Here is a 16,977-nt window from a genome sequence, read left to right as displayed (position 1 = left end):
AGGATCAAAAATGGTTAGGAAGAAAAACATATCATTTAAACAATAGTTGTATGACTCTTTGAACAATTCGTGTGCAGCAAAATCTCTCAAGCCTCATTGGCACTTGTGTCAAAAAGTTGCTTTGGTACATAAATTCTGACATGGAAGATCCTCCAAAACCCAAAAGAGAACAAAAGGTTCAAAGACTGTTCATTTGGACAATATAGTCCTAAATTCTAGATGTATTATTACTGCAACAATCATCAAAAAGCTGACAAGGATTCCAACAAGAAGAGCCCTATCAACAATACCCCAGCCGCCCAGGGCCCAGTCCTGCTTTTTTCTTAGCCCCAGGGCAATGCCATTCTCTACCTTTTTGTGCTCATGGTTCCTCCGCTTCCTCAGTAACCAGCCAATCAGATTTTTGCTGCTTCGATCCTCCATCCAACTATCATTGCTGGAAACGGTGCATTCTTCCAATAGAGTCTGTCCTCCGCAGCTGTTTGGTCCACAAGAGCAAGGTTCTGGCTCCTTTGAACATGCACAACTGTCAAACTGATTGAAGCGGGGAGAACATTTCTCCTGATTACACACCTTCTCAGGAGCCATCTTCAAATTTACTTGGGTGAGAGTCTCAATCACTTCACCAAACACCGACCATCTTCCCACGGATGTTATTTTCACAATAGCTGAAGTACCCAACATACTTTCTGGAGCAATTACAAGAACCTGAACATATCCCTTGGTATGACCAACCTTGGATAACGAAGTAAATATGAGCTAGATATTAGCATACGCTAGACAAATCATTTAGATAAAAGCACAAGTTTCAATTGCAATATCCAGTTAAACTTGAAGCATGATTGGTTTTTAACAACTGGCTTCATTAAAAGCAAACAGAAGCTAATTATTAGAATGCACTAAAAAATGTATTTAGATAAATTCTGAGCGCATAAAATGCCAAGTACTAATTTGAAATATCTAGAAATCAGTATACCAAGAACTGGCATTAAACAGAGAAATTATACAACTAGCTTCAAACAGTTGTTTATGAGAGTAAGAAACAGAGATGATAGACAACACTAACCAAAATGCATTAACATTAGAACGGAAAATTTCTCACCTCACAGACAACACTTACCAAAATGCATTAACAATAGAATGGAAATTTTTCCCGACTCACATTACATCAAACCAGATAATATAAAGGGAGAGAAACATGGGGATCCAAAGTAAATCACTTAAATGCTGAACTGCCTTCCAAGGGACAGTTCATTTCTAACAAAAAGGCAATGAAGTTCCATATAGAGCAAGACACCAGGGCCATGAACGCATTAATATGCCATCAAACACACACACACACACACAAAACCCAACTTGACAGCTGAGTTTTGGTCCACAGCCATGGGACAATAATTCTACTCTAAAGCAGAAATTTAGTCATTTAAATTAGTGCCACAGCACTTGGCCAACACATACACACACATAGAACTAATGCCACAACACGGGAAGAAAAGGAAGCATAGAGAAGTTGCGTAAAAGATAATGTTACCAGTAGCAAATACTCTTACCAAGTGAATTCCATCAGCTGCAATTTCAGTAATCCATATTCTTTCAACTCTGCCTTCCATACCATTATATGGTGTAAAAGCTTCAAAAACAGAAGTTAATTCACGGCTCCGATTCTTCACAATAGTACTTGGGACCTTTTTCATCCTTGCAGCAGGTGTCCCTAGTTATAGAAGTATCAAATACATTAATTTATTAGCTTACTATAGATCAGAGCACATCAATTACTAGCATTTGCATTGGCTGAGCTGCCAACCATCTAAAGATGATTTGTTTAAACAGCAGAAGCTTAGAAATATAGAGTTAAGCTGTGTCTTGAATCTCAAGTTTTCGAGCTGATTTGAAGCCAATTTGGCAGTTGGAGCTTCATTTATTAACCTTAAATCAGTTTGTATTTCAACAAAATCTCGATGATTTACCATCTATTTCTCACAAAAGAGAAATGCCATAAGTAGCTCTAAAACAATTTACTTGTTTAGAACAATGCCAAATCTAATGTCTTGTTCCTTCAATTGATGGGTGCTGGTATTGGGTTTGTGCAGGGTGATTATTAAAACAATTTTTACATAACTGACGCTGGCAGTTCTCTCTGTTGCATTTTTGTCATTAGGAACACCTTGCCTCCATGACTTAAGTTCTATAGAACTTAAAGCTAAATGAATGTAATCATAGAGGTAGTATAATCTTTTGTTATCTTGAGCAAAAGCTATGGCTATAAGGTATTCTCAGAAAGACTAGCATAAGTTATAATCTTAAAACATCAAATTCTGCTAAAATCCAAAATATATGTGATAAAAAGATTTGAATTAAATTACTCTGTCCATGCAGCTGTTCCGAGCAATGCAAAACATTGAAAGAAACTTTTTCTGCTTAGTTACTATTCAAGAATTTGTTCGTCTTTAAGTTCTCGAGCAAACAAAGAAGCAGCCTAGGACATTAAAATATGGCCTAATTAATCACCACCAGAACACAAGTGCTTAAGTGGAGGCCGGAGCCATGATATATGAATATCAAGGCAGTTATGAGCTCCCATAGAATATAACAAATTAATACACCATGCAAGTTGCCTCAGACCAAAAACGAAAAAAGAAAGCTCTTAGTGAAATAAACTTGACAACAGTAAAAATAAGTACAAAAGTTGTAATGAAGAAGCTGCAGCAATAATACAGAAACAAAATACCTGGTCTAGGATAGAACTGAGATATATGAACTTGCGGGAACTTGTATTCCTTAATAAGGTTGACTGTTTGAGCAAAATCTTCATCAGTTTCACCTGAAATGACCCAAAAATGAGTATCATTTAATCAAAGCGGTTCAATTAAATACCTAAATAGCTTATCAAGGGTAACTGTTCGATAAGATCCTCAAAATATATATGAATGAGAAGGAGGCGTCCTGCCCATTAGAAACCTCCATGGGCCTGTTTCTGGAGGGCTTGGACAGGGACAAAATTTGGCCCCGCCCCTAAACAGCATTCCCAAGCCCATAGGCCTGGAGTAGACCAATCTAGAGGATAGCTGCATGCCCAGGCCTCAAGCTTCCCCCTCTTCCAGGCTGGGCTTGAGCAAAGATTTTAAAGCCCAAGCCTGAAATGAAGCCATTAAATAGACAATGTATTTTCATTTAGATTTAGTTCAACTATTTTTTAAAATATTTAAAAATGAACTATCAATACAAAATTATTTTGTACTGTTTTACTAATAAACGTTCATGTTCATGAGCAGGCCAGGGCTTGATCTCTAAGGTTTGGGCCAGAATGAAGTCTGGTCCATGGGCACCTCTAGCCCGGGGTTCTAATATTAAAGTAAAATTTCATTTAAATTGATATTATCATTTTTAATTAAATTATTTTTAAATTTGATATTATCCTTGATAAGCCCACCCCAAAGTAGGCTCGGCTTCGCAATCTGGGCAACCATGCAGCCCCATAGAGAAGACTGTGTCCTGAAGCATTTCGTTAGTAGAAAATTCTACTTAGTTCTGAAATGATGAGAGATGCTTTGGGCCCATTTACTTTGAAAATTATTCAATATTTTCAGCTGCACTTTCCCTCTAGATATATGCAATGAAACAAAGTTGAAAAATAAACTCTTGCTTTTCTAATTTAAGGAAATTGTGAGAAATATTCCTCGTAAGCCTAATTTAAAAATGACTCCGATTATAATTTTAATTATTTTTAATCAATTTTTGACATGACTTGACCATTATACCTTTTAAACTATTTCCTCTAAATTAAATGATCTCGATTTTCTTTATCCAGTTATAAAGATAAAAATTCTAAAATTAAATCCTAATTTCTCTATTTCACCGTCCAGCTCTCTAACGCCATCGAGATTTATCTCGACATCCAACTTTCTCTCACCATCCCTAAGAGCAGAGATGACTTCAAGCTATGTGTTTTGGGTTTACTTGTTTATATTATTTGATAATTTAAACCTGGATGCGAGAAGCGAAATCAACTAGTGATTAGGCATTTTGTGAATATTTTTTAGGCATTACTTCACCAAATATTAGGTATTGTGTAACTAGATATTAGGCATTGCATGACTGGCTGTTATGTATTGAGTAACTTAATCATTACGTGACTGATTTTTAAGAATTCCATAACCTGTTTATTTGGCATTACGTGACTGAATATTAAGCAATGCGTGACTGGATAAGAGGCATTGCTTGACTAAGTTTTAGGAATTGTTTGAGTAGTTTGCAGATATTGCGTGATTGGTTTTCAATCATTGCGTTACTTTATCTACCCTACTGCTAAAGTTGAATATTTGGTAATTCAACCCCTTTAATAACCAATTCTATAAAATTAGAAGAGAATTAGGAATGCTTAATAACCAATTCAACCCCTTTAATTCCACTTATGTCGATGCAAAAAACCATCCATATTCAACTGACATAGAAGTCTTAAATTTTCTTTAAAGCATTTATTACATCGATTTATATTCATCAAAAAACAAGCCTAAAACCATTAAACACCTTTTTCAAGAGTCAGCATTCATCCCTATAAATAAACGGATCCTTTGTCCATTTCAATCAAAATCTTTTGAGTTAAAGCCACACAATTTCAAACTTCTCATGACTTCTAAACGTTCTAGAGGAGAAACCGAAAAAAGTGATGATTCTGAAAAAGAAGATATCCCTAAATATATTATAACATATATAAAAAAATTGATAGATGTCATTGAAAACATGAAGGACCTGCGTATTTTGATCGACAAGGTGTTGGTTAAGACCGAAGTTCTAGAGATAGAATTTTTAAACAATAACAAGATTTTGGTTGAAATTTATGAAAGAGTTTATGAGATTAAGAAGAAATGAACCATGAAAAGCACATAATATATAGTTCTTACGATGTATCATCTGCTTATTTTCAACTATATGAATGAAAATCTTGATTTATTACATATTTTACATAAATAGTAACTGCCATTTATTTCTTTTATGCTCAATAACTTGTTTACTTACTATAATTTCTTAATTTTCTATTTATATAAGAAAAGCAAAGATGTGATAGTAATAGTTAGAATATTATTTTCTTTAGTCATTGTGTGAATGGATATTAAGCATTACGTGATATTCCAACTATTGACAAAAATGAACAAGTCACACAAAAATGTTCACCCATAGATCGACTCCACATAGTGACAAAAATGAACCAATCATGCAATGCCTAATATCCATTCACACAATACCTAAAAAAAATAATATTGCAACTATTATCATCATACCTTTGCATCTCTTATATAAATAGAAAATGAAAAAATTATGATAAGTAAAGAAGTTATTAAGCATAAAAAAATTAATGGCAATTACTATTTATATAAAATATATAATAAATCAAGATTTTTATTTATACAATTGAAACTCAGTAGATGATACATCATAAAAACTATGTATTACATGCCTTTCATGGTTCATTTCTTCGTAATCCTATCAAATGTTTCATAAATTTTAACCAGAATCTTGTTATTGTTCAAAATTTCTATCTCTAAAACCTCTATTCTAACCAGCACCTTGTCGATCAAAACACGCAGGTCCATCTCTATGTTCTCAATGACATACATCAATTTTTCCATATATGTTGTAAAATATTCAAAGATATCTTTCTTTTCAGAATAATCACCCTTCCCGGTTCCCCTCTAAAACGCTTAGAAGCCATGAGAAGTTTGAGATTTTAACTTCAATTCAGATGATTTTGACTGAAATGGACAAAGGTTTCCTCTATTTATAGACATGAATGCTGACTCTTGGAAAAGGTGTTAAATGGTTTTAGGCTTATTTTCTACCGAATATAAATAGATGCAATAAGTGCTTTAAAGAGAATTTAAGAGCTCTATGTCAGTTGAATTTAGATGGTTTTTTACACAAATATAAGTGGAATTAAAGGGACTGAATTGGTTATTAAAGATTCCTAAGTCTCTTTTAATTTTACAAAATTGGTTATTAAGGAAGTTGAATTATTAGATATTCAACTTCAGCAGTAAGGTAGATAAAGCAATGCAATTATTAAAAACCAATCACGCAATGCCTACAAACTACTCCAGCAATTCCTTAAACCTAGTCAAGCAATGCCTTCTATCTAGTCACACATTGCCTAATATTCAATCACGCAATTCCTAAAAACCAGTCACGCAATACATAATTACCAGTCATACAATACCTAATATCTAGTCACACAATACCTGATATCCTGTGAAGCAATACCTAAAAACTATTCACCAAATGTCTAATCACTAACTAATTTCGCTACTAACAGCCAGGTTTAAATTGCCAAATAATATAAACAAATAAACCCAAGAACTCAAAAACCATACCTTGATTTCATTCCTGCTCTTTGGGCTAGATAGACCTCAATGGCGTTAGAACTAGACGACGAGATAGAGAAATCAGGATTTAATTTTAAATTTTTTATCTGAATGATGGGATAGAGAAAACCGAGACCTTTAATTTGGAGGAAATGGTTTCTAGGGCATAGTGATCAACTCATGTCAAAAATTAGCTAAAACCAATTAAAATTATAATCAAAGTCATTTTTGAATTGGACTTATGAGGAGAGGTATTTCTCACAATTTCCTCCTCTAGAAAACCAAACACCTAAATTTAATTTTCTTAATGTTCCATTAAACTAGAAAATGTTTTCATATTTAGTTAGTTACCTTATATTGATTGATCATATTTTCTAATTATTATTATTTTGAAACATTGACAGATCATATTTAGAATAAGAGTGCACAGAGATAATGGAAAATATTTTCCAAACCAGACAAGACCTTAGTTCCCTCATATGGGCATCTATATTATACCATATACCTCCCAAATTCACTGTTTCCATAACAGTTTCTGCCCTTTGTTTCTAGTGGCCAGCTGCCCATTGTCTCACTTTTCTTTTAGGGGCTGTTTTGGGCAGCTTTAGTGCTTTTATTCATGTACATACATGTTTTCTTACCTTCACCATTGAGCCCTTCTCTTGCCCCATTTTCTAAATTCATTTGTAGGTTTTTTCTTTCTCATTTTCATTTAGCCTCAATTTATTTGATTTACACCGACTTTCTTTTTTGTCTTATAACAATTTTTTCTCTTCATCATAATTTGATTTCTCCATTAACAAAGTTAGTAAGAGGATTTACAAATTTCTATTGATTTGAGAAACATAATATAAGATTTATTTCATATTTTTTGATAGTTTGGAAATGACAAATGGTATGTAAGTATTGAAAATTGATATGCCTTAACAACTTTTACATGAAAGCATATAATATATTACCATTTTTGTTGTAATTTTAAAACATTTTATTGTTTTAACCCTTGAATTTCTTCTTACTTTAAAATATTTTAAGTGCAAAGCTTTGTATTAGAGTTGAATTAACGATCAACTACTTCTAACTTATAAATTATCATCTAATCAAACATTCAAATGTTAAGATATTTTTATCCTACAAAAAACCAATTAAGTTTTTTTTAAAAATAAATTATCTATTATCTATATTTATACACAAAAGATTGCTATTTATTTATATCATATTTATTTTTAATATTTTTTAGTGTAATATAAAATTAAAAAGATAATTTTACCTGCCACATCGCATGGGCATTGGTGCATCTTTTTACTAACATCTTTGCAGAAGACAAGAAAAGAATATGACATGCAAAGGCCCTAAAAAACCTTTGAGATTTTCAGCACTTCATGTGTGTGTGTGTGTCTATGTGTGTGTGTATATGTGGCATGCATGCATCAAGAAAGAAAGAGTAAAGGGCAACTGGATCTGCATGCTCACCAGGAAATCCACATATTATATCAGTTGCAATCTGCATTTCTGGCACAAGTTCAGTCAAGGTATCTACCACAGTCCTAAACTCGGTCACAGTATATTCCCGATTCATTGCCTGGAACGATCAAAGACATATAAAGCTAAGACGATTATAATTTAGCAGAAAGTTCAGGCATTTACTTTTAATAAGTACACATTTTTATTTGTTTATATTACTTACTAAATAACACCTTATCTTCACTAGCCAAAATCAAGAGACAGTTACAGGACCAATGTTGGACTTACAGTCAAGATGGCATCACTCCCAGATTGAACTGGCACATGAAGAAAGGAATATACACATGGGTGACGTAAAACATTTCCTATCTCTTTCAGGTGCTCCAAGATAAAAGGAGGATTGGTCATCCCAATTCGTAGCATTGTGTTTCCATCAGAAGGAAGTTCCGCAACAATGGCATTCAACAAAATTGGTAGGTTAACCCCAATGTCACGACCTACAAGATTTTCTAACCTATAAGCACAATCTCTGTACATACGTATTCCTATATATGTATGCAACTACAATCCTTTTACATGTATGTATGTATGCATTCAAAACTTACAGAATATTCTCAACTATAGATCCTGTGGAAACAGGACTTTTATATCTAAAGTTTCTTTCACATCAAGGGAAGACACAAAAATAAAATACCATAAGCTCCTGTATCTTCACTGCTCAACCATATCTCTTTGACCCCATCAGCTATAACAGTTTTCACACGCCCAACCTGCATTGCACAACGTTAGTAAGAACAGAACCAAACAGTCATAAATATGAAGTCATCCAGCTTTGCAACTTACAAGACTGTCAATAGTGTAGCTCCCTAAATGACCACGAGCATGCTTTGTCTTGCAATAAGTACAAGCACCTAAACAACCAACATTAATCGGCAGAATCTCGACAAACTTGTTCTTTCTGACCTGATACAAAATAAATAAAATTGAGTTAATTTCATCTTCAGATTAAAAATGTCATCCTTATGCTAATTGGTAATTATCTATACTTGTAATTGAAAAAAAAGCCCTTGCAGTTTTTAGTAATGAATTTAATTACTAACCTTAAAAAACGAACCATTAACCATTAAACACCATTTCCATGTAAACACTGTCAAAGCTAAATGACATATGGTACTAATAAAATAACAAAAATTAAAAAAATTATAACAAATTTCAGTTATTTATATCACTATCACCTCATTCTCCTCAATTCTCTCTCCACTTCTCTTGCAATCTCTCCCTCACTAACTTTTCATTATAATTGTTTTAATCTAATAAATAAATTTATGTGTTTATTTATGTGTTTCACCTATGTTAGGTGAGCGGTATTAGACTAGTCAGTAATTAAAGAAACACGACCAATACAAAAATTACAGAAAATAAAAATGCCAACAATGTATTAGAATAGGAATAAAAGAACTCAATGCAAACAAATTGCAATAAACAGTAGAATCCACAGTTCATACCTTAGGAAGGTCCAGGGCTGGCAAAGTCTTGCGGTTCATAAGCCGCACCTCATGACCTTTCAGGGTCTCTTCTACAACTTCAACCACGCGGTCAATTTGCTGAACTCCAACTATGCTGACCCCTTCTAGCTCTTTCAGATCTCGACTTCCTTGAGGAACACACCCAGCAACCACCAGTGGCTTTTTTGCACTCTTACATTTTGTTATTAGAGTGTTCATAGCAGACTGACTTGGAGATTTCACTGTGCATCTGCAAAACAGATCAACAAAGATCATTTTAAATGTTAAAAATAGTGTTTGAAGAGAAAAAATGGGAAAAGTGTGTCGAAGAGAGTGTATAGAAATGACAACCGTTAGAAGAAAGAGAGTATAGTGGAGTGAAGAAAGAGGTGAGATAATTGTTCAAACTTAACAAAACCTTAACTAATGCAGACACAAAGATGCAACATAAAATATATATTGCAGGCTAGATGACAGGGACCTCTGCAGTATGGTTTCAAAGTTTTCTCCCCCACTCCGCACACCACCCCCTGCCCCTTTTTTATTTTTCTCCTCCTTTCTTTTCATTCTCCCTGTACATTTCCGGTGGGCTAGACAGAGGAAGTAAAACTTCCTAACCATAATCTACAAATACATGAGTGTAAGATTTAGTTATGTTTCCTGTAATACTAACAACAGCTTTACTGCATGAACAACTGGAGATCCAGACAATATCAATTAGGTAGCTTCTAAGTTGATACACCCAAGAAATTTTAACACGTTATTACCACAAGATCATGTTCATGCTCGTTGATCAAATTTATTTTGTCTGAGAAGGTTTTCTGGATAAAAGAAGAGATGCTAATTTGCAGCAACTTTCATTCTTAAATTGACAACACTTTTACTTTAGATCTTTAGATATCTATCCACTTGATACATGATTGATGCATCATAAAAAGGAGTATTTCCCCTTCTTGTTCTACATTAATCATAATTGCATGAATTTGATGTTATATTTTTTAGACTACGGCCAAAAAAGAAAATTTGCATTAATTGTATGATTATTGCTGCAGGTAATTTCAGAATATTATAGCACCAAAGGGTCCATGTATATTAAAGTTTTGAAGACAAATCTGTAGTTTTTACATATCTTAGTCATTCCTTAGTCCTTGTGATGCCTCCAAGTAGAATAGACATACGAACAGGACTTCAGCATAGGCAATATATCTTGATGAAATCACTATTTATCAGAAGACGAAGACAGAATCCAAATCAAGTAGAAGATGAAAAGATATTGCAAATATTGATGCCACAATATCATAACAAAAGAGAAGCAGCTATCCTTGGACATGAAAAAGGTTCAAAGGCTAATGCTGGAGATAATAGATGTTTCTCATTGGATGATGCCTGCTTTTTGTTTGATGTCAGACTAGTTCAGGCATCTTATAATCATCTCATGACTCACAAGTGAAAGTACTCAACAAGCTTTTCTATTTAACTCTCCAAGAAATGCAACTTCACATTAAAACGGGTTATACTCTTTAAGGAAAAGCACTCAATTTAAACCAGAAAACTCTCCAAGACATCTTGTGCTTAAATTCTGATATTTCCAATAATTTATAGCAATTAAAAAACAAGTAAAGAAAAATTAGGCCTATAATGAAGTCGACATTCATGAACAGAAATCAATAAAGCAACACCAATTTTTATTATCTAGTATCTACAAGGTGACCAATGTTCATCAGTCCTCAAGCCTTGAAAGCTTGTCAGCCTTGGGGTTTTACTGCAGCATCATTGTTATGTTGGACACAGAATGACCTAAAAATGGAATTTTTTTGCTTATTACTTTATAGAGCCACTTATATGTCTTATCTTAATAAAAATACAACACACACACATGCACAAGTAAAAATATCAGTAACACTAAATATGTCAATAGGTATAAAAATCTGTCTTGATTTGAAAACATGATGGAAATTCAAAGTAAAAATTTGAAAATTTTAATATAAAACCCATAAAAGTTTGGGTCTTCTACTTCTTATATCCTTGTGGTTATGGAAAGATGTACAAGAAATAATATCAAACAAGAAGTGTGAGATATAAGGAGCAAGTTCAACTAGATAAGTTCATCAGTAGTTTCTGGGAAATTATTAAAAAGTTTTAAAAAGTCCATAAGTTGCACCTAGTCAACATTGTTGATATTTCCTCAAAATGTCATCAATATTTTGGGATACATCATAATATGATGAATATATTATGATTTAATATTTCCTTAACGTAGGCATACATCCACTCATATCCATAAGACACAAGTAATAGAGGAATATATATCAAAGCCATGACAACCTGATATTTTCATGATTTCACATTTGTTAATAGCATGATACACATGCACTTAGGATTAGTGCCAAAAGAATACTAAAGAGAATAAGGGTGACGGCAATCTAGAGAAAGATAATAACAACTTAAAATAATTCAAGGATAGAAGCTTTACGTATTTATTAGCCAAAGGTCTCCCTCCTCAGGATTGTCAGATATTGCATAGCCAAATGCTGAAAGCTGACCTGCCATATATTCACTGTCACTCTGACAAGAGGTCAAAATATCAGAAAAGCTTATAGCATAAATCAAATTGATATTTACACTTAGAACCATGAATGAGATGGATTGCATCTTGATTGTTGTCTCACAGACAAATGTTGAAGTTCACATATAACACTAGGTTTGCCAAATAGTCAATTATTATTAATATCTCCAATACAAAAGATTTAAAACTAGTAAATAGCATGATATATCACTAAAAATGGAAAATGCCCTTGTTGGTTAAGGTAACATGGTTTTCTCCTCATCTTCAATGGCTTTAAAGTTTGGACCTCCTCAACATGACAAAATTGGTGCTTTGTAATCCACTAATTCCCTTGGTTAAAACTCACACCCAAGTCAACCAAAATAGTTTAAAACTATGTTTAGCAGGAGGGAAAGATGAAGGAAAGAAAATAGTGCTTTTTTCCTTACCTTCCTTTGTTTGGTAGGAGGGAAATAAGAGTAGGGAAAGAAAATTAATAGATTTGTACCTTCCTTTTCCCTCGAAATCTAATCCTCCCAAATTGAGAGGAAAACATTCTTTCTACTTACAGTAATCATTTTATTTACAATTTTAACCCTAATCTCTTTCTTTCCCTCTGTTTTCCATCTTTCATACCAAGCACAATGAAGGAAAAACAACTTTCCTTCCTCTCCTTCAGTTTTTCTTTCCTAACCTTCTTCCCTTCCCTCCTACCCAATATAGTGTAAATCTTGAAGCAACCACACGAAAATCCAAAGGTTTCAAAATTAAAATGATAGCAATAATGTAGTCCCACTAATGATTAGTAATAAAAAAATTCAATTTCGTATGACATAAGAGCTCAAGGTGGGGTTACCATTATTTCAAGCGTTTATATTCCATATATTTCAATCAAATCCTCTGGACAAGCATGTAAGACACGAAATCTTGATAAATCTAAGTATTTAAGGGAACAAGAAAGAAAGAGCTAACAGGAATATTACATTCGACTATGCACTAGAATATAAATATCAATGAAGTTCGTTGAGTTGAACACAGGTTATGGTCTTCTTTTGATCTAAAAACTACCCATTACACTAAACATCAAGAGGGAGCACTTGCCTGGTTATGTGAGCACCCAAAAGTCTTGATATAAATAGTCTGCAACAAAGAATGAAAAGAAAAAGGGAAAAGAATCAGCAACTATTATTAATGGATAAACATAATCATATTAAGAAGCAAGATGGGACCTGAGTGCCAGGGATTTTGGGAGGGAGTAAAGCAGTGAGAGGGTCATTTGTTTGAGAAATCTTGTTGGGTTTGTTTTTATTCTTCCTCTTGGGATTAACTCCAACCGCATTCAAAGGTAACCTGAACCCAGGAGGAGCTCCGCCACTGCCAACCAACAAATCTTCTATGTCTTCCATTCGCTTTGTTCGTTGCTTTCGACTTCACGTCAGGGGCTGCAATGGAAACTAAAAGCAAACCAGGTTTTTCTGGGAGACAAGACTTCTTAATCCTTCCTAGTCCTGTTACAAAAGGAATACCGGTGGGCCTTGCTTCACTTAATTCCCAAACGACCTAAAGCCAGAACTTGTTGGGCTTCTTATGTTTCGTATGTGTTAAGTGAAAGATCAAATCAGCCCAACCATGCATCGGCTGAGATTTGACTACTTATGCTATAGAAGGCAGCAAGGCTAACTCATGACACTCTAAAAGGGCCAGCAGGAAGCCCATTCTTACTTAATAAATAAATCAGAGAGGGTGGGTCTTTTGAACCACCCTCCAAGGTAGAAGTGAGTATTTGACAACATCCATCGACTCAATTATAATCAAAAATTTAAAATAATTGAAATCGATTTATCTCTATCGATTCTAATTATTTTTAACAGTTTTTTAAAAATTAATTGAGCGTTATTGACAATCTTTATTTTCGTTCACGTCACAAAATATACAAATATTACAAAGCAAATGACACTGGATAGTTTTAGGGGAGCCACAATGGATAATTGGAGATCAAAACTGTGTATAATTTTTATAGCATATTTAAGGTGGTGTTTAGTGTTTTAGTAGTAATGCCATTTGATGGAAGATGACATTATAGCATTTAGTACATATAAAAAAATGTTGATTAAAATCTTGAGAAGATCACATTGTAGTATTTAATTTGGAAGCACTTTATTAGAAATTTAATGTTAATTTACAAAATTACACGTATTTATGAAAATATAAAGTTGAGTAAAGTTACCTTCTTTTTAATGTAAATTTTTAAGTTTTCAAACTCTATCCATTAAAACAATATATAATAAGACAACAAAAATAACATAATATTTAGAAACTAATGATTTAATTATTAAAATATTCAAAGTTACTCAATTTTTATTTTTATAAATAATGCCATAAATATTTAAAAAATTACTTTTATAATAATTAATCTTTTAATCATGCCTAAAATTATTACGAGAATAACAAAAAACATTACCCAAAGAGTTTCCCTGTTTTTTTTTTGGTCTTTGAACTTTTTTGGCTAATATGTTTCTTTTATTGTTTAAAATAAATAAATAACAAATTATTTTAATAATAATATTAGTAGTAGTAATATCTATAAGTATGGTAGAAGCAAGTTTATATTTAAAATGATCAAATAAAAAATTAAAAAAAATAAAGATAGATTAAATTAATAAGTTCATTGCCAATAACAATCCAAAAAAGTTATAAAATGCTAATACATAATAATCACTTATCCATTATTAAGGGTATGTTTGATTCATAAAAAAGAATAAAAGAAAAATAAAATACTCTAAGAATAGAACAAGAGACAAATAATTATTATGTAGGTTAGTTCATGAATAGGATGAAAATTATTATTATAAATTATTTTAAGATTTTATTGATAAGAATAGTTAATTAAAAATAATTTAATTATTTTACAATTTTCACGTGCTAGATAGTAATTGGGAAAAAAAAATTAATGGATCTCCCCGCTTTTAAAAGTAACGGAGATGATCGTTTCCATTTACAAAATTTCTTTGTAATCCAACTATATTTAGAGATCCTGCTTAAAGTCTATGGGAGCACCATCTTCAACTTCTTCCTTTTCTTCTTGCTTGGAACAATTCTTCCCTCTCCTTCCTTTTTTCCTGTAGTAATAATTATTATATATGAAATTAATTATTACAAAATAATAAAATAATATGTAAACGATCCGGAGAAAACCAGATTCAAGCTTTTGACTAGAACAATAATTAGATATAAAGATCGAACTCGAGAATGTTAAAGGAGATAGTCACCTTTTCCTGTTTCTGAAACCCCATCAAACATATGAATCAAGTTATTGTATGAGTCTTCCAAGAACTTGTGAGTGGCTTCCCGCAGTTGTTGAGTATCTTCGCCATTAATGTTTGGTGGACTACACTGCATGTTGAGAAGATTATCGTAAGCTTCTCTGAAGAATTTTTCAGTGGCCTTGGCTTTTTCTGCTTCAAGTTGATCCTCGCAAATCTTTGCGCTGTTGGACAAGGTTTCTTCTACGTACTTTTCAAAATCAAAAAGCTGAATCTGCACATTATTATAATAGATTATAACAATAGTAACAAAAGGATCAGTTTTCAGAGAAAAATATTGTTGAGCTCACCAACCAACCTGTTGTAGCAAACTTGGGTTAGCTTCGTTTCCGTAATCTTGAGCTTGGTTTTGAAGAAAATACCTCCAGTCATTGTTATCTATCTCCACCAGTGTTTGGTTCTCGAGAAAAGACCTTCATTCAAAGAAGAAAAAGAATCCAACTCAGTCGAATATATAGTGCAACATAATGCCTAAATTAGGATTCTACTAACAGAGAGAAAAAGGAAGTTTGGAGTTGCTGTTGCTGGAAGCTTACTTTTGAGAATCCATGGCTAACTCAGGGTTTTATTAACAAAAAGAAAGCCTAAATTAGCATCCTATATCGGTGCTTCCTCTTATTTTGTGCGGGAAACAATAAAACTAGATTGTTATATAGACCCAATATCCTAATTGCTTCATAATTAGAAAACACTGACTCTACGTTGAAAACTGATTTCCTTGTTCAATTTGGATTTGGCTTCCGTTTGTTATTCTCTCCATTGTTAAGCTTAACACCAATATTAGAGGAGGAAACTTTACTTCCATATTAGAGTTATTTATTTCCTGATGCCCCACGCAAAAACAGAGAGAATAAGTAAAGAAGGATTTTTTTGTTAAAAAAAATTGAAGTAATAGAATGAATTTGAAAAGCTCAAAATAAATAAAAGGAAAAAGGAAAACATAGAATTAAAAAAATTGCTACTAGTTTTTTTTTTTCTTTTCATAAAATGATACCTCAGTATAAAATTTGATTTATCAATTTATATTTTTAAAATAAAAATCAATTGTAAATTGCAAAATAGGAGCTCCGCCATTGCCAACCAACAAATCTTCTACGTCTTCCATCCCCTTTGTTCGTTGCTCTCGGCTTCAGGTCAGGGGCTGCGATGGAAACTAAAAGCAAACCAGGTTTTTCTGCCAGACAGACTTCTTATTCCTTCCTAGTTCTGTTACAAAAGGAATATCGGTTGGGCTTGCGTCACTTAATTCCCGAACGACTGAAAGACAGAACTTGCTGGGCTTCTTATGAATCGTATGACTGAAGTGAAAGATCAAATCAGACCAACCATGCATCGGCTGAGATTCGACTACTGATGCTGTAGAAGATAGCAAGGCTAACTCATGACAATCTAAAGGGGCCAGCAGGAAGCCCATCCTTGCTTAATAAATAAATGAGAGAGGGTAGGTATTTTGAGCCACCCTCCAAGGTAGAGGCGAGCATTTGACTACATCCATCGACTCAATTATAATAAAAAATTCAAAATAATTGAAATCGATTTATCTCTATCGATTTTAATTATTTTTAACACTTTTTAAACAATATTTTTTTAAAAAATAAAATTAGTAAGTGGATTTACAAATTTCTTTTGATTTGAGAAACATAATATAAGATTTACTTCATATTTTTTTATAGTCTGGAAATGACAAATGGTATGTAAGTATTGAAAATTGATATGCCTTAACAACTTTTACATGAAAGCATATAATATATATATTTTTTTTTGTAATTTTAAAACATTTTATTGTT

The 16,977-nt window shown here is 32.8% G+C and overlaps 2 protein-coding genes across 2 annotated transcripts; both read right to left on the bottom strand.

Moving 5' to 3' along the window:
- Positions 1-34: 34 nt before the first annotated feature.
- On the bottom strand, positions 35-13,383 carry LOC110419455 (Methylthiotransferase). Its single transcript, XM_021432518.1, has 11 exons — positions 13,097-13,383; positions 12,969-13,007; positions 11,796-11,887; positions 9,323-9,572; positions 8,661-8,780; positions 8,512-8,587; positions 8,106-8,314; positions 7,827-7,935; positions 2,729-2,821; positions 1,551-1,711; positions 35-735 (listed from the first exon to the last, which is right to left on the bottom strand). The coding sequence occupies exons 1-11, from the start codon at positions 13,271-13,273 to the stop codon at positions 190-192; spliced, it is 1,872 nt and encodes a 623-aa protein (XP_021288193.1). The 5' UTR covers positions 13,274-13,383; the 3' UTR covers positions 35-189.
- A 1,486-nt stretch (positions 13,384-14,869) lies between these two features.
- On the bottom strand, positions 14,870-16,604 carry LOC149526965 (uncharacterized). The gene is made up of 4 exons (XM_089784100.1): positions 16,378-16,604; positions 15,489-15,603; positions 15,137-15,404; positions 14,870-14,986 (listed from the first exon to the last, which is right to left on the bottom strand). The coding sequence occupies exons 1-4, from the start codon at positions 16,602-16,604 to the stop codon at positions 14,913-14,915; spliced, it is 684 nt and encodes a 227-aa protein (XP_089640226.1). The 3' UTR covers positions 14,870-14,912.
- Between the last annotated feature and the right edge of the window lie 373 nt (positions 16,605-16,977).

The sequence above is a fragment of the Theobroma umbraticum genome, unplaced genomic scaffold (assembly GCF_002168275.2).
Source record: "Theobroma umbraticum cultivar Fairchild unplaced genomic scaffold, ASM216827v3 scaffold_67.0, whole genome shotgun sequence".
Taxonomy (NCBI): Eukaryota; Viridiplantae; Streptophyta; class Magnoliopsida; order Malvales; family Malvaceae; genus Theobroma; species Theobroma umbraticum.
Note: the sequence above shows the minus strand (reverse complement) of the source record. Positions and strands in the feature narration are given on the sequence as shown.

Coding starts and splice junctions, on each gene's coding strand:
- LOC110419455 (XM_021432518.1), bottom strand. CDS start 13,273: ATGGAAGACATAGAAGATTTGTTGGTTGGCAGTGGCGGAGCTCCTCCT. Junction 2,822..7,826: donor TATAATATGTGGATTTCCTG/GTGAGCATGCAG, acceptor GGGTCATTTCAG/GTGAAACTGATGAAGATTTT. Junction 1,712..2,728: donor TCAGTTCTATCCTAGACCAG/GTATTTTGTTTC, acceptor TTCTATAACTAG/GGACACCTGCTGCAAGGATG.
- LOC149526965 (XM_089784100.1), bottom strand. CDS start 16,604: ATGGGCTTCCTGCTGGCCCCTTTAGATTGTCATGAGTTAGCCTTGCTA. Junction 15,405..15,488: donor ACCCAAGTTTGCTACAACAG/GTTGGTTGGTGA, acceptor AATAATGTGCAG/ATTCAGCTTTTTGATTTTGA. Junction 14,987..15,136: donor GGTTTCAGAAACAGGAAAAG/GTGACTATCTCC, acceptor TTATTACTACAG/GAAAAAAGGAAGGAGAGGGA.